Genomic DNA, 20,968 nt, shown 5'->3' on the forward strand with positions numbered 1-20,968 from the left:
ACAAATGTTCTTTTATGTTCTTTTTCATTTTTCTGCATTTTCCCGATTCTTACTAGTTGCCCAGAATCGCTTGCAAGTGGGTGGCCATATAAACTGAAGCAAATAATTTAATTTAAAATGCATAAATAAATACATAAACAAATCTTTAGAGACAATTCTCCTGACAGCTTTCAGCTGGATGTCCTCAACAGTTTCATCACAAGCTTTTTGTTCCAATAACACTATCAAAAGACCACAGAAAATAGGTTCCTTCTCCCTTTCTACTTATTTTTCTGAATGCTAGGCTTGGCATGCTACATGAAGAATGCCAGCTAATGTGCCCTAGTAGAGAAGGGTAGTCTTGCTGGCTCCGATCACTATTTTTCTGTGAAGTGCCAAGAAGGTTGACAAAGACGGTTTGCAGGTTTGGCTTGTGCTGAGGCAGAATCAGCTCATGACTAGCCTCAGTGGAGTGCTGGTGTGACGGTATATGAAAATGACCTTGAAGGACAGATGAAGAGAAGCAATGGGAGATTTGCACCTTCAGACATGAAAGATTTTGTTAATATATGCTGGCAATGAAGTAGAATGAGCTCATCTAGTTGCGTTTCGTGACTGGTTGACCTGGAAGGGCTGACAGCTGACTTGGGCAAAGCACATTGGCAAATTGTTACCAGGCCAAGTAGCATCTTGAGCTGAATTTAAGGGATGACAGTGTCGGTGTTCTTCTGCTTATATGGGCTTGGTGTGGTCAGTAGGTCTTGTGATGGAGAGGTCATGTTAGATGAGGATCATGTCAGGTGAGGGTCTTGTGATGGGTCAGGTGTCTTCTAAGCAGTATTCTACTATATCAAAGTTGTGTCTTCATCGCAATAACCAGAAGAAGGTTGGCACAGTGGACTATAGTGCCACAAAAATAGAAAAGCTTTAGGAATGGAGGATGGTATAATCAACATGGCCTTTGTGGTATTCAGTTGTGGTGAAAAGCCATGGTGGGACAGTGATTAGAATGCAGTATTGTAGGCTAATTCTGTCAACTACAAGTAGGTCGATCCTGACCGGTTCAGCCTTCCATCCTTATGAAGTCGGTAAAATGAGGACCCAGATTGTTGGGAGCATTATGCTGCCTCTTTAAACCACTTAGGTAAAGGTAAAGATTCCCCTCGCACATACGTGCTAGTCATTCCCGACTCTAGGGGGCGGTGCTCATCTCCATTTCAAAGCCAAAGAGCCAGCACTGTCTGAAGAGGTCTCTGTGGTCATGTGGCCGGCATGACTAAATGCCAAAGGCTCACGGAACGCTGTTACCTTCCCACAAAAGGTGGTCCCTATTTTTCTACTTGCATATTTTATGTGCTTTCGAACTGCTAGGTTGGCAGAAGCTGGGACAAGTAATGGGAGCTCACTCCATTACGCGGCACTAGGGATTCAAACCGCTGCACTAGGGATTCAAACCGCTGAACTGCCGACCTTTCGATCAACAAGCCTACTACACCACCACGTCCCTTAAACCACTTAGAAAGTGCTGTAAAGCACTATGAAATGGTATATAAGTCTATTGGTATTGCTATTCCTACCTCTTCTCTTAAAAGTAGTAAATGTTTGCAACATGACCGCTTTAGCCTGGCACCCATTCACTCCCTGCTGAGAAACTTAAACTTGCCCCCAGATAATGCAGAACTTTTAAGACTGGTCCAGGAGTGTGTTCTGGACTGGTCAACTATGAGTGATATATGGAGCTTCCAACTTTGAATTCCCAGTTTTGTGGGCTGGATCAGCATAAGATATACCATTAGCGAGCAGTGAAGTCTTATGATTGCCCCTGTTCAGAAAGTGAAAGAAGCGTGAATCAGTCATCACACCCCAGCGAAACTCAGATAGGCTCCAATTTTAATGAGACGATAAAATTCAATGGCACAGCACTCATGTCCATGTCAAAGTAGATGAGTTCCACCTAACTGCTTAAGCTCCTTAGCTTTTCCTATACAGAGAAGTAAACTTGCATCTGTCAACTTTGAACCGAACCTGGCAGAAGCCATTTTTCTGTTCCTCAGTTGCCACACAGATGGGGAAAGGGGGAAGGAGGTTGGAACGCCTTACTAGACACAACAGAGATCTTTCTCATGGGAACCAAGCTCACCTGTACTGGTAACAGATAAGGTCGGGGAAAGACTGCCTGGAGAGCCCATCAATTGATTTAATTGGCCAATGTGACCTGTGACACTTGGGGATGGGGTTAGTTCCTATTTTAATTATACTGAAACTGCGGGAATAATTTAGAGTTGGTTTTCCTTTAAGCAGTGCCGATATGATGTACTCAATAAAGAAGTTCTTTGAGGAGGATTTTAGCCTCAGATTTCTGATTTGCTTGGGTTCATTAGTTGGAGCCTTGCCAGCATCATTGCTGATAAGAATCCCAGAATCATCAGAAAAGTCAGTGAGTTTGCAGTGGATTCATTGCAGCATCCTGATTTGTTTCACTGCATTGGTCTTTGCTATGACACACAAATTGGCTTCAATAGGTTTACTCAGCAGACATTTCATTGGGTCTCAAAGTTTTGCACAACCTATTTTTCACTGCCTCGCTGCTGCACAAGCATTTTTTTCCACTTCCTGCTATCTTTTTTTTTTTTTTGTTTACATTTATACCCCGCCCTTCTCCGAAGACTCAGGGCGGCTTACAGTGTATAAGGCAATAGTCTCATTCTATTTGTATATTTTTACAAAGTCAACTTATTGCCCCCCCAACAATCTGGGTCCTCATTTTACCTACCTTATAAAGGATGGAAGGCTGAGTCAACCTTGGGCCGGGCTCGAACCTGCAGTAATTGCAGGCTACTGTGTTCTTAATAACAGGCTTTACCAGCGTGAGCTAAACCGGCCTGGATTCATCCTGACACCAACCATATTAAGAACCTTCCCTCTTCTTTTTGACAAATGTTCAGACAGGGTATAAGGAGTAGAGTATAATGAACTCTCTTCTATTTCACTCGCTCTTTTGTCAGTTTTCTGAATTTCATCTATAAGCGTCCCTCTTCTTCCCTCTAATGGTATAAATTATAGCTATGACTCACTCTTGGCTCTTTCTTTCTCTGCCTCTCCCCTCCCCAGACAACTCTTTAACAATTAACAATGAAATTTCCTTGTATTTTGATACTATAAATAAAATCTCCTTTGCCTAGAAAAATAAATCTTCTGAAAACAGAAAATAGTTTGCTGTTTTCATAGCCTTGACATGATAACTGGACTAACAGCATGACTCAGTGAAAGATAGCCTCATGAAAACACAGTGATATCCATTTCCTAATTGCTGGCATAGCATTTTTAACTAAAAATATAAGACATTCAATTGTATGCAATGCTAACTTTTGCTAATGCTGACCTCTGTTAGGATTTTTATTATTTTCCATGCTGTGTGAATCCAAAAAAGCCCTTGAAGACCTAGATCAGACGTGGGTTTTAGCAAGTTCTGACCAGTTCTGGAGAACTGGTAGCGGAAATTTTGAGTAGTTCGAGAACCGGTAATAAAAATTCTGACTGGCCCCGCCCCCTACTATTCTCTGCCTCTCAAGTCACAGCTGATCAGGAGGAAATGGGGATTTTTGCAGTAACCTTCCCCTGCCACGCCCACCAAGCCACGCCCACCAAAGCCACGCCACACCCACCAAGCCACACCCACAGAACCGGTAGTAAAAAATTTAGAAACCCACCACTGACCTAGATCAGTGTTTTTCAACCTTGGCAGCTTTAAGATATATGGATTTCAACTCCCAGAACTCCATGGCCAGCATGTTGGCTGAGGAATTCTGGGAATTGAAGTCCATAGGTCTTCATGTTATCAAGGTTGAGAAAATGGATTTAGCCTATAGGCTAGATTAATCTGTTAGTATGCTTTTTTCCCCCTTGACATGACTGTGGATGTATGGATTGAGATAGTTGTCCTTGGGCACCATTGTCTCTGTCATTACTTTGTATTGTTATTTATTTTTATCTTGCTGCTTTGTTTTCTTCTGTTTTAATCATATGTTTGCCACCCAGAATCACGGTTATGAGATGGCTATACAAAACAGACAAATTAGGAAAAAAAGTCAGGTTACCCATCATAAGAAAACCAAACAAATAAAAGAACCCATATAGCAGCTGAAAAATATGCCATAGGATCCCAGTCCTTTTATGCAACTGCAGGCTACGCAGTGAAATCCAATTTTTTTTTTACTACCGGTTCTGTGGGTGTGGCTTGGTGGGCGTGGTGTGGCTTGGTGGGTGTGGCAGGGGAAGGATACTGCAAAATCTCCATTCCCACCCCCAGGGGAAGGATACTGCAAAATCTCCACTCTGGGGCCAGTCAGAGATGGTATTTGACGATTCTCCGAACTACTCAAAATTTCCACTGCCGGTTCTTCAGAACCTGTCAGAACCTGCTGGTTCATAACCTCCTGCTATGCCCTCTATTATCTGACTGTCTCCTAGACAGCATCTCTTCCTCCTAAGATCATTCCTACATACCATTACAAGATTAGTTTCATAGCTGGGAGCAAGGACTGCTTTGTTCAGGATGAAATAAGTAAGGGCAAACAAATCTGCTGCTTATCATTAAAACCATCACAATAACAAACTAACATTATGTCAACAAGCAATGCCAACCCAGTACAAATAGGAGAAAAAGAAAGCTTGCCTTCAGAAGTTGTGGGTGTTCCCTCACTCAAGGTTTTTAAGAAGACTGGACAACCACTTGTTTGAAATGGTATAGTGATTTCTGCTCTAGCAGGGGGTTAGAAGACCTTCAAGCTCTCCTGCTGTTATTTTGTTATTCTGTTACATTGAAGGAGTAACTGGGTTTATCTTTCTAAGCTCAAAAATTCACAGGAATGGTGAAGGTGGCCAGGAAATAAATATATGTTCTGCAACTTGGGAGAATGATAATAACACAAACAGAGAGATACCACATTGACCAAAAAGAGTTATACCCAGACCAGGGTATTCTCAGTATAACACATGGCTAACTGTCATCGGAGAGGCTGTGTGAAGAAGAACTTCACTTTGGATTGTGGTGCTGGAAAAAAATTGCTCAGAGTATCTTGTGCCACAAAAAGAACAAATCATTCAAGATTAGAGGAAGTAAACACAGACTGCTGACTGAAATCACTAATAAGGAACCTGGAACTTAAATATTTTAGATAAATAATGTGAGTGAAAGATTCACTGGATAGAAAAACTTGAAGGCCGTTGTAAAAAAAGGCCAACAGAATACAAGATGGTTAAGTGCTATCACTGGTATGATGGCTCACAGTAGTTGTGGCTCTGGTCAGAATCATGAAAATAGCATCACAGGGTCACATTGCAAGCTCCACCCTTTCCTGCATGCACTGAATGTTCTGACACAAGTTCAAAATGGGTTTTGTTATTCTTCCTCTTTCTTCCCATTCCTGCTGAGGTGTGATGGGAACTGGACTGAGTTGAGGGGAGGATGGAAAAAGCTAGCTAGCCCTGAAACTCCTGGCAAATGAAGAGGCTAAAAGGAGACCCTCCCTAAACATCATAGTGCTAATGGTATATAGGCTGCTGCTTGAGCACTGTGTTAGATTAGAAGACCTCCAAGGTCCCTTCCAAGTCTGTTATTCTGTTAATCTAGCAGTTCCATACTGAATAGTTTAGTCTGGCAAGATTCCTATCCATAGGCAAGTAACATTAAACATTAAACATACACTCTGATTAGCTCCTTGTGTTGGAATCTTGTGGATCCTCGCACATTTCTTCCCCAAACCCCCAAAACCTTAACTTTAGACTGTCTACTGTTGACTTCACCCCATTCCTAAGAGTTCTGTAAGGGGCGTGCATAAGCGCACCAGCGTGCCTACCGCCCCTGCCCTACTCTCCCTTTCTATTTGTATCCATTTCATGTATTCATAATCATGTTTATACATTTCATGTATTCATAATCATGTTTACACTTTTATCTGTAATCTTATATATCCTTGACAAAATAAAAAAAAATGACAGGAGATGGATGAGATGAGCATGAGCCTATGAAAACTCAAACATTTTTGAGTTACTCATTGACAGTCCTGGTAAATGATATGTATTGAGGTAAGAGAAGTTGGAAGCAACTGAACGATTGAATAACAGTGGTTGTATTCTGGTTCAAAATACATGTTGAAATCTACTTTTGGATATATTGAAACTACTACAATAAATGATGTCACTCGATTCAGTGATATGTGAAATCTGCTAAAATAACTGGTTCCATATAATGGTTTGGAAAGGGCAAAATAGACCATTGGTTGCAAAATTCAACTTCCTGAAAACTATTTTCTTGACAAAGCAGAATGCTTGACTTGCTATATGAATAGCGTTTTGGCTAGCAAAAGTGCAGGTTCCAAGGAACTTCAGAAAAATTGAACTGAAGCTAGTATGACTGAATTTTATCTATGTTTTATTCTATAACTATAACTGTCTGGTTCGGTTCTGCAACCCAACAAGAAAAACACAGACTTCAGAGGATAATTAGAGCTGCAGAAAAAATAATTGCTACCAACCTGCCTTCCATTGAGGACCTGTATACTGCACAAATCAAGAAGAGGGCCGTGGAAATATTTACAGACCCCTCGCATCCTGGACATAAACTGTTTCAACTACTACCCTCAAAACGACGCTATAGAGCACTGCACACCAGAACAACTAGACACAAGAACAGTTTTTCCCCGAAGGCCATCACTCTGCTAAACAAATAATTCCATCAACACTGTCAAACTATTTACTGAATCTGCACTACTATTAATCTTCTCATAGTTCCCATCACCAATCTCTTTCCATTTATGACTGTATGACTATAACTTGTTGCTGGCAATCCTTATGATTTATATTGATATATTGACCATCAATTGTGTTGTAAATGTTGTACCTTGATGAACGTATCTTTTCTTTTATGTACACTGAGAGCATATGCATCAAGACAAATTCCTTGTGTGTCCAATCACACTTGGCCAATAAAATTCTATTCTATTCTATTCTATTCTATTCTATTCTATTCTATTCTATTCTATTCTATTCTATTCTATTCTATTCTATTCTATTCTATGTGTATGCATGCGTGTGAGTGTGTCTATCAATGTTGAAATTTTATTATACTCAGTAAAACTGAATTATGTGTCACAGCTAACAACCTTGATTCCCCCCCCCCCAAAATTAGTCTTAGGGAAAAAAAATCTCCTTCATTATAAATACGTTGCGGCCATATACAATGGCTTTGTGATTGATAAGTCCCAGAGCTATCTTAGCTGGCAGTCTTTTAAACACCAATCCTTCATCTAGGTTTGGAGAGCAATGAGGGCATCTCTCTCTTAGTTAGGCCATCCATTTTTACCTGCCAATACAGTTTGATGAGCTTGCTGGTATGCTGGTCTCTTCCTCCAGACAGCCAGTACGTGTAGTCAGCAATCATGGTGCTTCTAGTGGCGTAAGAGAATTTAAAAAAATGGAACATATATTAAAGGGTAAAGAAGAGAAACAGGAACATACAAATGTAATACTTATGACACAAAGGCCCATGGTACATAAACCATGGAACTACCAGAGCAGAAGATAGAAGAATCTTCTGTGCAAAATCTGATCTGATGAATTGCCTCGCTTGCTCTGTCCCATTGTCAGTGGAGAAAGTGTAGCAATAAGAGATAACTGAAAGGGTATCCACCATTGCAAACTAGGGCATACAAAACCTTTGCCAGACCAGTTCTTGAATACAGCTTGTCTGCTTGGAATCCACACTATATATCAGACATTAATACAATTGAACGGGTCCAGAAGTATTTCACGAGAAGAGTACTCCACTCCTCTGCTCACAATAGGCTGTCTTATGCTACCAGGCTTGAAATTTTGGGCTTGGACAACCTGGAACTACGCCGCCTATGGTCTGACCTAAATACACAAAATTGTCTGCTACAACATCCTACCTGTCAATGACTACTTCAGCTTCAACCACAATAATACACAGGCAAACAGTAGATACAAACTCAAGGTAAACTGCTCTAAATCGATTGTAGAAAACACGATTTCAGCAACAGAGTGGTCAATGCCTGGAATGCTCTACCTGACTCTGTTGTTACATCCTCAAATCCCCATAGCTTCAACCTTAAACTGTCTTCCCTGGACTTCACCCCATTCCTAAGAGGTCCATAAGGGGGTGTGCATAAGCACATCAACGTGCCTTCCGTCCCTGTCCCACTGTCCCATTTATTTGTACTAATTACCTGTGCTCATGTCCATGTTTATACTTATACCTGTTATCTCATGTGTTTGACAAAATAAATAAATAAAATAAATTAAATTTAAAAATTCATGCTGACTTGATGGGCAGCTTTCGTCTTTTTCTCTCGCTAAACTAGAGAAACATTTCTAGCTGTGTTTGGACAACATGGCTAACTTAGTCAGAAGCTATCCTGGGAAAATCTCTGTGTGCTGGTGGCACACAACCACAGATGACCTGTTCAAATGAGGAACAGTTTTCTTTGAAAGCTCACCAGGGAACGGGCCAGTACCCGGTTGCCCTCTGGCCTGGCGATGTGCAAAAGACTCACAGTCAGCTGGGCGAGCGTGGCAGGGCAACGTGGTTCTCGGCACGAGATAGCCAGGTTGCTCAAGTGCCTGACACACCAAGCAAGGGAAAAACAGTGACGGGCCCTGCCTGGCTGTGGCCTGCAGAAAGCCCGGCTGGCAAGTGGCTGGGGAAGCCTGTGGGCAGTGGAGTCGTGAAGTCACTAAAGTGGCTGAGGGGCAGAGATTTGGCCAAGGCCGTCAGACCAAGAGGCTGCTGGTCTGTGGCTGCCTGATTCCCTTTGTAATCCCCACATGTATTGAGAATGAGAGATGAATAAAATTTCCAAAGTGAAACAATCTCAGCTTAAAAGGAAAAAAAAATGTATCTCAGCTGAGAGTAAAAAAAATGCTGCCCTGTGCACCTGAGCTGGCCAGTCGGGCAGAGAGGGAGGGAAGCCCCAGCCCGCCTGTCTCCACCATTGCCGCTCCCTCATCCCTGGTGGCGGTGGCTGTTGCACTGCTGCTTCTGGGCATGGAGCAGGCCGTTCCTGCCGGCAAAGGTTGGTGCAGGCAGCTTTCCAGGCCCAAAACCAGGGCCTCTGGTGGCTCAGCAGACTAAGTCTGTCTGTTATTAACACAGCTGCTTGCAATTACTGCAAGTTCAAGTCCCACCAAGCCCAAGGTTGACTCAGCCTTCCATCCTTTATAAGGTAGGTAAAATGAGGACCCAGATTGTTGGGGGCAATAAAGTTGACTTTGTATATAATATACAAATGGATGAAGACTATTGCTTAACACAGTGTAAGCCGCCCTGAGTCTTTGGAGAAGGGCGGGATATAAATTCAAATTTAAAAAAAATGGGGCGTGGGAGGGAGCGGAGCGCATGTGCAGGGGGCTGGGGGTACATGCGCGGTTCGGGGTGCATACACGGGGAGCATGGGGTGGGGTCATGTGTGTATGTGCAGGAGGGTGCACATTGCATTATGGGTGCTGTCACATGTGTGTGTGTGTATTGTTACAAGCGTGCGCACTTTCGGCACCGGAGGGAAAAAAGAAAGTTCGCTGACCTAGGCGCTCCTCCCTCCCTTCCACTCACCTCCTTTGCCCATCTCTATAAAAAGGATCTGTTTATAATAGCCTATCTTCATAGCTGTGCTTATCATAATCAATAACCTCCATGGAAACACAGTCTTATGAGATAGCGAAGATGTGAGCCATTATTCTCCTAGCAGTTGATACGTGTTTCCACATGCATTGTGAATACGCAAATATTTTGTCTACCTCCCCCTCCCAAAAAATGTTTTATTTTGCTTCGCTTTGAAGTATTTAGGGACCCATTGTATTGCATACAGGCAGAATTTATATACACACAGATCCACGGTGTGTTGATGGTGTCAGAGAATAGCTCAACCTTGTGGCAAAGTCAAATGTAGTTCACCTTTGATTACGTTACAGTAGTAGTTATGGAATGGACCGATGGGAGGAAGGGAAAGAGATAGCAAATGCTGCAACTAATTAAATATGCTTTAGTATCCCAAGTGTTGTAACAACTGCCAGTTCCTCTTATTAGGCTGGGAGGATATTAAAAACTATTGTGCAAGTGGATATTAATGCAAGCTTTAACAGACTTCAGAAAATCACTTCGCTTTTTATGGTAACTCCTCCAATACTCCTCTCAGTTTCTTCGTCTCTGGAGGTTCCAAATCCAATTAAATGCAACTAGATGCAATTCCAAATTGTCACTTTAGTCAATTAAACATATAATAATCTTGTGTGTCTAATTACTAGCACAAAAAGTTTATTTGTTGATGTTTTCCTATCAGCATGTAGTTCCCCATCTCTCTCCTGCCCACCCTGTTCCATCACCAACGTATTTATTGCTCCTTGACATTACTGTAAATTGACTCTGAAAGTCTCCCTCTAGTTAAAAAAGCCTTAGTCCCAGGCCAGTAGTAATCCTACTCCAGGACATGTTTTCACAAGCTGCATTATGTTCTTAATGAGATATGGCCAATTGAAAATAAAGGAAATGCAGGATTTAAATCACAAACAGTTCAAAGTCATTTGGCTGTTATGGAGGAGCAATGCTACACTGATACTCTGGATAGTCATTCCCACCATGATGACTCCTAAGAAGTGCTTCATCGCCCGGTCAACATCTCCAAAAGAAAATTTGGGGAGTTGAAGTGATTTTTTTCCCCCAACTTCTGGATTTTGAGGAAGGTAGACGTGCAATATTTTTTCCAATTGCTACTTATTATTGAGTCTGTCATTTGCACCTCTATAACTGTCTGGTTCGGTTCTGCAACCCAACAAGAAAGACACAGACTTCAGAGGATAATTAGATCTGCAGAAAAAATAATTGCTACCAACCTGCCTTCCATTGAGGACCTGTATACTGCACGAATCAAGAAGAGGGCCGTGAAAATATTTACAGATCCCTTGCATCCTGGACATAAACTGTTTCAACTCCTACCCTCAAAACGACGCTATAGAGCACTGCACACCAGAACAACTAGACACAAGAACAGTTTTTTCCTGAAGGCCATCACTCTGCTAAACAAATAATTCCCTCAACGCTGTCAAACTATTTACTAAATCTGCACTACTATTAATCTTCTCATAGTTCCCATCACCAATCTCTTTCCACTTATGACTGTAACTTTGTTGCTGGCAATCCTTATGATTCATATTGATATATTGACCATCATTTGTGTTGTAAATGTTGTACCTTGATGAACGTATCTTTTCTTTTATGTACACTGAGAGCATATGCACCAAGAAAAATTCCTTGTGTGTCCAATCACACTTGGCCAATAAAAAATTCCATTCTATTCCATTCTATTCTTATGGCTGTGAAATGTGGACTCTGGAAAAGGCAGATAGGAGAAGGGTAGCTATCTGTGAATCGTGATGCTGGAGGCAACTATTACAAATCCCATGGACTGCAAAAATAGCACTTAAGCAACAGCACTTAGACTTATATACTTTCCAGCCCTCTCTAAGCGGTTTATAGAGTTGGCACATTGCCCCCAACAATCTGGGTCTTCATTTTACCTATCTCGGAAGGATGGAAAGCTGAGTCAACCTTGAGCCAGTCAGGATTGAACTGATGGCAGTCAGCAGAGTTAGCTTGCAATACTACATTCTAACCACTGTTCGGGTTGGCTCGGGCAGATCTGAAGGAGGTGGTGCGAGACCAGAGGGACATAGAAAATGCTGATCCACAGAGTGGGTAAGGATTGGACATAACCGAATAACTGATGAAGAATGATGACCTCTGTAATAGAATGGGGAAATAGATCCTGCTACCAGAACTTTTAACAGCTTTAGCTATTTTGGCCAATGGTGGAGATGCTGATGTTTATACACAAATCAGCAACTTTGAGAGATCCATGGTTCTCCTTGCCTACTCTATCTATGATTTATGTAGGCAATAAAGCACCACTTTGGTTAGGAGCCTTAACTGTTCTAAGTCTTGTGGGTGCCCTAGCAAAACCATTTAATAAATTTTGGTTGGTAGAGCTAAATTAAAAATAGAACATATTGTAGACCCAATGCTTTGAGCACAACTGGGGGTTTAGGAAGACTCATCACTCTAACCATTAAACAAAGTCCATAAATGGCGTGGTTGGGACCCATACATTACATCCCCTGCTTCCAGTACATACATTGGGCTAGGGCTGTTGATCCTTAAGATCAACAGCCCTTATTGATGTTAGTAATAAGCACTGGACAATGCTGCCACCCTCTATGCCATGGTTTGTCTAAGATAGCAACATCTGCTGTTTAGTATTTATGAATCTACAAGCTCAGAACAGTATTCATTGCATCATGCTTTTTCCTGCATGTCGAGGGCTGCACTCTAAAAGTAGGCAGAAACAGATTCATTTGGGGGAAAGAGTTCAGAAGTTCTGTGAATTGAAACGGGGGACTTAAACATCTGCAATGCTAAACCACCCCAAATGTTTGGTCTCATCCAGAAGCGATTAACGTCACGGGCCCCAAATGTGCCAGAAGCCTCGTTGAGATATTTTACAGTACAGAGACATTGCAGTATTAAATTCCAAACAATTGGAACGTCCAGTATTTGAAGGGGCTCTCACGGAGAAGAAGGGCTGACTTATTCTCCAAGGTAGGACAAGAACCAAGGATGAAAGCTTGTCGAAGAGAGATCTGACTTGGAACTAAGGACACATTTCCTGATAGTCAGAACAATTGATCAATGGAACAGCTTGCCTCCTGGAATTGTGGGTGGACCATCACTGGAGGTTTCTATTGAAAGATTGTACAACCATTTGTCCAGGATGGTACAAAGCAGGGGTCAGCAACCTGTGGCTCAGGAGCCGCATGTGGCTCTTTCATCCCTCTGCTGCGGCTTTCTGTCACTGGTCAGCTCCACAATTGATAGGGTTTTTGGTTAGGACAGGTAAAGGAAAAAGGACGCTGCACTAGGAGGAGACTCTATGGTGGGGGAACAGGACTTCTGGTCAGCTTCAGAATTGAATGGGGGTGGGGGTTTCCAGTTAGGAGCTTTGTGGCTCTTTGAGTGTTTAAGGTTGCCGACCCCTGGTATAAAGTCTCTCCACCAGGAGGTAAGACTAGAAGAACTTCAAGGTCACTTCCAGCCCCATGATTCTATATCTAGGTCTAAGGAACTGCATGGCTAGTTTTGTTGACCCCTGAAATACACATGCACAGTACTAGATAATAGCATTTTCTTTAAAATCCACTGATAGTACTAAGCAAGACTAGTAGAGGGTACTTGGTATAGTAGATCTGAAATCATAGACTTTGACATTTGGCATCCAAGGATGATAAATATCACATCATTAGAATCTGTCTTGGTTCATATTTTGGGATATTATATTAGTATAAATAAGCTCTAGTTTGGATGAACTAGAAGGAGTCCTTCAATTCTTGTGTTGGATAGTACGCACTAACCCAGGGGTCTGCAAACTTGGCTCTTTTAAGACTTGTGGACTTCAACTCAACCAAAGCTGGCTGAGGAACTCTGGGAGTTGAAGTCCACAAGACTTAAAAGAGTCAAATTTGCAGACCCCTGCACTAACCTATAATAGGGCTAGGTGGCTTGCGGTTGAGCACGAAGCAATAAAACAACTTAGGTGTGAGTCACATACCTTTTCTGTGCTTCATAGATGCCCCAGATTAGAACATGCAAAGAAGAAAGGAAGTTTTAAGACGTATTTTAACAGCACAAACACTTCCAGCTGGCATTATTTGGAAAAAAGCTGTGAGTTATATAAATTGTTGTTAATTCATTACACAACCTGACACTTCCAAAGCAGCCATAGTTTTAAGATATTAAATTGTACAGATCTGCAGTCTCAAATGTCATCTCTCTCTTCACTCATTGTGGAATGAATGTTATTCTGTTGCCTCTGCCAAGTCACCCTGGTGTTTGCCAAGTGAAATTAGTTGGGGCAGAATAAGCTAGTGGCTTGCTTTCTCCATATTTGCTGTTGGCAGTGCGGGCTGCATCTTCTCATCCATTTCATTGATTTGCAAATGTAACATTTCTCTCTCTGTGTCTTGCCATAAAGCCATCCCACTTCTCTAATGCAGGGTGAAAATTTATGTTGTAAAACACATGGATCAGCCTCAGAAGAGGCTGCTACAAGTGGGCTGTCGTTTTTATGAATAGACCCTGGACCTCTTAACAAACATGGCTCCATCCTTCGATTGCCCTCCAAGGTCTGTCTCAGAGATCCTGGATGACAGGTTGTAGTCTTCAGTAAGAAGTCAGCAACATGGTTCTCCTGGAACCCAAAACCACCTTTCCTTCCTTCAAAATGGCGCTGATAGTTTTATGCAAGAAAATTACAGCTATAATGTTTCCAGACTAAACATCTGAACCTACATCTCTTGGGAGAAGCACATGTAGGGAAATGTTATTAACTGCATTTATTTACTTACCAAATGTATACCCTGCCCCAACCAAATTGACTGTTGCATGAAGTCACGTGGAAAGATGCCAAAAATCTAATCTAAGCTCTCACACGGTTTTGACAAACTACTGTATGTCTGATTGTATTCGCTAGAGCTTGGGATACAAGGGACGAAATCTTGTGAGAGCTTTATGATCTCATAAGTTTTACCACCCGTTCTGTTGGCATGGCTTGGTGGGTGTGGCATGGTTTGGTGGGCGTGGCTTGGTGGGCATGGCAGGGGAAGGATACCGTAAAATTCCCTCACCACTCCAGGGGAAGATTACTGCAAAATCCCCATTTCCTCCCAATCAGCTGGGACACAGAAAGCAGAGAATAGATGGGGGAGGGCCCAGTCAGAGGTGGTATTTACCGGTTCTCTGAACTACTCAAAATTTCCGCTACCGGTTCTCCAGAACAGGTCAGAACCTGCTGAATACAACCTCTGTCACAATTAAATAGCGGAATGGCATTACAGCAGGGGCAGTGCACATAACATTTATCAGGGTGAAAAGAATGAAGACGAAGTGGCTGATTTCTCAGTTTTTTACAAGGAGGATGAAACCTTGGTGCCCTCTAAGATTGGTTGTATTCTTGCAAACATTTCATTATCCAAACTAGGTAACATCATCATCAAGAACCCCTCATTTCAACACTGAACTACAAATATTTTCCTTTACTGGTAGAATGAAAAGTTCTAGAGTTTCTGAAGGGTAGGACTACTAGCTAGTGGTAATCATAGCACTGATAAGAAAAAGTGTTGAGGATGGAAAGCTGTGGAACTATTTCATGCAAAAGCTCATTATATTTTAGAACCATTGTAAATCTTATGGGGAGTGATTGAAAGTTTGGGGCCTTTTGGATATTATTGAACTTCTCAATGTCTTGACACAGAATGGATTCTAAAAATGATAGGAACCCTAATCCAATACCATTGGGAGAGATAAAAGTTCAATTTTTGATTCAGTATACTGTGTAAAGTCAAAAAATGTGTTAATTTAGTATATTCAATTAACCTGTTGTATGAATCAACTTCAAGAATTTCCAAGTAACTGAGATGAAGAAGATTCTAAAAATCTAAAACAAACTAAAACAAACACACTCAACAGTTTGATACAAAGTATGCCGGAAGTTGATCTGGAAAAAAATTAACATCCTTTTTTTTTTTTGTAGAAGCAACAACAACAATTTTGTGTGTTTTAGGACAATGAAGTTTGATCTGCATCATAGTTGAGCCGATGGGCTGCAGTTAATGGATATTATTTGCTCTATGTTGCCACTGGGTGGAGTCAAGACCTATGATAGAAACTGGAGGGCACAATTACAAAGTTTGTGTGTTATCTTCTTTGGCTCCTTTGCAGATGTAGATGGATATGCATTTTTAGTCAACAAAATTCTACGTTGTGCTCAGTGGTGGGATTCAGCCACTTCGCACCACTTCGGGAGAACCGGTTGTTAACTTTCTGAGCAATTTGGTGAACTGGTTGTTGGAAGAAATCATTAGGGCAGAGAACCAGTTGTTAAATTATTTGAATCCCACCACTGGTTGTGCTCCAGAGTGAAAGTTACAGTATGCAGATCAGGTTAGAGACATTACAGTAGTGGCCAAAATTGTGGAAACATTTTGGGAAAAGTGTATTTTTGAGGTTTGATGGTTAATAACACCACTTTTTTTTGGAGTTTCAAGATAATCATATTCCACTGCTGGAATGGCCTGGGAGCAGCCCAGACCTTAACCCAATTGAAAATCTATGAAGCCCACTAAAGAAACTTGTTAGTCAGAAGTGACCCAGCAATAAAACCCAGTTAATAGAAGCAATCATTCAATCTTGGTTTCACATTATAACAGCTGCAGAACTAAAAGACTTGGTTCACTCCATGGGAAGATGTTGTAAGGCCGTAATTTATGCTAAAGGTTACCCAACTAAGTATTAACTGATGTGAAAATTTTTGTTTTTTCTATATTTTTGTATATCTCTTTTTTTCTATGTTTTTCACTTTTCTTCTTTACACTGTAACTGCTATTCTAACAGCAAAGTCCTACATAAAAGTTATTGCATTACATTCTTGATTAAATTATCTTTCCATTGATATATAATTTTATGGTACTACTCTAAAAAAAGGTGGTGTTATTAGCTAGTTTTAGAAAATACACTTTTCCCAAAAGGTTTCCACAATTTTGGCCACCACTGTACAACTATGGTGACTAAAACAAGCTGTGTTGGTCTGTAAAATATTTTTTTCATAATAATAATTCATCACATACCTTTACCTAGACACCATACAAAACTAAATGAAACACAACAGTTCCAAAATTCCATCCAACGGATTTAGTTTGCAACTTACTAACCAACCCGGTAAAACTAATATATACAACTAAAACAAATTGAACCCAATATCTATACAAAGAAATGCCCTTTATAGGTTTACGTACATTCTTAATGTAAAACAAATGCAACCTGAAAACTATCAATATTAATGAAATTAAGATAAAATAACTAGGTTGTGCAATAATATATTAGTCGAATAGACTAATTATTTGGTAATGATTGATTATGTGCCATCAAGTCATTTTGACTTCTTGTGACCACATGGACAGATTCTCTCCATGGTGATGTATCCCTAATACATCAGGTTTTCAGCGTACTCATCATTTATTTATTTATTTAGTTTATTAAATTTCTATACCGCCCTTCTCCCAAAGGACTCCCAAAGTACAGCCAAAATAAAAACACAGAATATATACAATTAAAAGAATTTAAAATGAACTATTACTATACGGCCGATAATTAAAACATTTAAAAATTTAAAATATTATTAAAACCCCAATTTAAAATCAACTATTTATGCCAGTCCTGCTTGAATGAATAAATATGTTTTAAGCTCACGACGAAAGGTCCGAAGATCAGGCAGTTGACGTAAGCTAGGGGGGAGTTCGTTCCAGAGTGTTGGTGCTCCCACAGAGAAGGCCCTACTCCTGGGGGCCGCCAGCCGACATTGTTTGGCGGACGGCACCTGAGAAGGCCCTCTCTGTGAGCGTCTGGTCGATGGGAGGCATAAGGTAACAGCAGGCGGTCTCGTAAGTACCGGGTCCTAAGCCATGGGCGCTTTAAAGGTGGTAACCAGGATCTTGAAGCGCACCGAAGACTACAGGAAGCCAGTGCAGACTACGGAGCAGTGGTGTTACATGGGAGCCACGAGCGGCTCCCGTTACCACTCAGCGCAGCTGCATTCTGGACTAACTGCAGCCTCGGGTGCACCTCAAGGCAGCCCCATGTAGAGAGCATTGCAATAATCCAGCGAGGCGTAACCAGGCGTGGTGACTGTGCATAAGGCATCCCGGTCAAGGAAGGGACGCAACTGGCGAACCAAGCGAACTTGGTAAAAGGCCCTCCTGGTGACGGCCGCCAGATGTTCATCAAAGGACAGCCGACCATCCAGGAGGACACCCAAGTTGCGAACCACCTCCTTTGGGGCCACTAACTCGCCCCCAACAGTCAGCTGCGGATGCAGCTGACTGTACCGGGGTGCCGGCATCCACAGCCACTCCGTCTTGGAGGGATTGAGCTTGAGTCTGTTTCTCCCCATCCAGACCCGTACGGCTTCCAGGCACCGGGACAGCACTTCGACCGCTTCGTTGGGGTGGTCCGGGGTGGAAAAGTACAGCTGAGTATCATCAGCGTACAGATGATAACTCACCCCGAAACCACTGATGACCTCACCCAGCGGCTTCATGTAGATGTTGAACAGGGTAGGCGAGAGAATCGACCCCTGAGGTACCCCACAAGTGAGGCACCTCGCGGACGACCTCTGCCCCCCTGTCAACACTGTCTGCGACTGGTCGGAGAGATAGGAGGAGAACCACCAATAAACGGTGCCTCCCACTCCCAACCCCTCCAACCGGCGCAGCAAGATACCATGGTCGATGGTATCAAAAGCCGCTGAGAGATCTAATAGGACCAAGGCAGAGGAACAACCCCTGTCCCTGGCCCTCCAGAGGTCATCCACCAATGCGACCAAAGCCGTCTCCGTGCTGTAACTGGGTCGGAAGCCGGACTGGAACAGGTCTAGATAGACAGCTTCCTCCAGATGCCGGGGAAGCTGCCATGCAACCACACTCTCTACAATCTTCGCTAAAAAGCGAAGGTTGGAGACTGGACGATAATTACCCAAAATAGCTGGGTCCAGGGAAGGCTTCTTCAGGAGGGGTCTCACCACCGCCTCCTTCAAAGCGGTGGGGAAAGCCCCTTCAACCAAAGAAGCATTTATAATCCCCTGGAGCCAGCCTCGTGTCACTTCCTGAGCAGCCAGTACTAACCAGGAAGGGCACGGGTCCAGTAAACACGTAGTTGCATGCAACCTCCCCAGCAACCTGTCCACGTCCTCGAGAGCCACAGAATCAAACTCATCCCAAATAACCTCAACAAGACGAGTCTCTGCCGCCTCGGCTGAATCATCGCAATCATGATCCAAGCCATCACGAAGCTGAACGATTTTATCGTATAGATAACCATTAAACTCCTCGGCTCGTCCCTGCAGGGTCATCCCGTCCCTCCTGTTGAAGGAGGAACGGGTCACCAAACAGGGCGGCCGGGCGGTTATCTGCCGATGCAATGAGGGTGGAAACGTAGGAACGTTTCGCCTCCCTCATTGCCACTAGGTAGGTCCTAGTAAAGGACCTCACTAGTGTCCGATCAGCCTCGGAACGACTGGATCTCCAAACACTCTCTAGGCGTCTTCTCCGGCGTTTCATCTCTCTCAGCTCCCCAGAGAACGAGGGAGCCAATTGAGATCTACGCGGGTCAGAGGTCAGAGCACGACACGGTCCAAAGCCCCAGCCGCGGCCCGTTCCCAAGCTGCAACTAGTTCTTCAGTCGTGCCGTGGGTAAGATCCACAGGAAACGGCCCAAGCTCCGTCAGGAACCTCTCCGGGTCCATCAGGCGCCTGGGGCGGAACCAACGCATCGGCTCCGTCTCCCTGCGGTGGTGAGCAGCGGTTCGAAAGTCTAGGTGAAGGAGAAAATGATCTGACCATGACAACGGTTCTTTCACTATATCTCCTAAATCCAGATCATTTACCCACTGACCAGAGATAAAAATCAAGTCTAGCGCGCCTCCCCCAATGTGTGTAGGGCCATCAGTTACTCGAATCAGGTCCAAGGCCGTCATGGAGGCCTGGAACTCCTGAACCACTGTTGATGACAAGCCGGCCGATGGCAAGTTGAAATCTTTCAAGACCAAAAGTCTGGGAATCTCAACCGCCACGCCAGCAAGCACCTCCAGTAGTTCAGGTAGGGCTGTAGCCACGCAGCAAGGAGCCAGGTACGTGATCAACAACCCCATCTGATTACGATGGCCCCACTTCACAAGGAGGGATTCACAGCCAGCTATCTGAGGAACAGTGGACTCCCTTGGCTCCAGACTTTCCCTAATCACAACCGCCACCCCCCCACCCCTACCCTGGGCCCTCGGCTGATGGAATGCACGGAAACCCGGAGGGCACAGTTCAACCAGGGGTACACCCCCTTCTGTGCCCAGCCAGGTCTCCGTAATGCCCATAAAGTCTGCGGACTCCCTCTGAATCAGGTCACAAATCAGGGGAGCCTTCTTAACCACGGACCGGGCATTGCAGAGCATCAGCTGTAGACCCAAGCTCTGAGGATCTTGACCATCCAGGGAATGAGTAAGGACTGGGGGGCCGGAGCACGTGATCGCCTTTAAACATCGACCACGTGCTCCCAACGAACGATACGGCCCCCTGCCTCCGCCATATCTGCCCCTCCCACTTACCGTACAGATGGAATAACACTCTTTGCTCTGTTCAGACCCCTCCCCTGTCTTGGACCAGCTAAAATAGTGTCGTGAGCACGCTAGGACTGGACATACCCTCCCGACGGTTTCCCCAACACCCGCCCTTGCCCTCCCCCCCTTTAAAAATTCCCTCTCTAAAAATCCCCAAAGGCTCTTTCTCTTCGCATGCCACCTCTGTGGGTCCCAAAACCCGTCATTGAGGCCGGCCCTTGATAACAAAGCGGGCCATTCCTGCGAGGCGGGGGCACCTCGCAGGCGCAAGAGTTCATGTGCTGAGTAACGCATAGAAAAAATGAGAATCGGCCATTGTAACTGAGTCCATCCATCTTGCTGCTGGTCATCCACTCCTTCTCTTTCCTCCCACCTTCCCCAGCATTGGATCCTTTTCCTGAGAAGGAAGATCTTTGCATAATATGTTCAAAGCACAGGAGTATAATTTAAGTCTGCAGACTCTGACGATCCATTGGTTTGTTTTCTTGGATGTAGGAGATATTCTCAGGAGTCTTCTCCAACACCAAACTGCAAAAGAATCAATAGTCTTCCTTAAAAGTCATCATCCTTTCATAGATAACTGATTCCAGAGTCATGGGCCCAAGGCAGTGGTGGGATTCAAATAATTTAACAACCGGTTCTCTGCCCTAATGGTTTCTTCCAACAACCAGTTCACCAAACTGCTCAGAAAATTAGCAACCGGTTCT

General features: G+C 43.3%; 1 protein-coding gene across 1 annotated transcript in view; it reads right to left on the bottom strand.

Annotated features, from left to right (window-relative positions):
- The window catches only part of SPATA16 (spermatogenesis associated 16), a 249,682-nt gene that overhangs the window by 107,554 nt on the left and 121,160 nt on the right, over positions 1-20,968 (bottom strand). Inside the window, exon 4 of the mRNA XM_058189000.1 lies at positions 7,343-7,427. Within this exon, the coding sequence (XP_058044983.1) occupies positions 7,343-7,427 (85 nt within the window). The remainder of the gene's footprint in view (positions 1-7,342; positions 7,428-20,968) is intronic.

Source organism: Ahaetulla prasina, chromosome 6 (assembly GCF_028640845.1).
Source record: "Ahaetulla prasina isolate Xishuangbanna chromosome 6, ASM2864084v1, whole genome shotgun sequence".
Classification (NCBI taxonomy): Eukaryota; Metazoa; Chordata; class Lepidosauria; order Squamata; family Colubridae; genus Ahaetulla; species Ahaetulla prasina.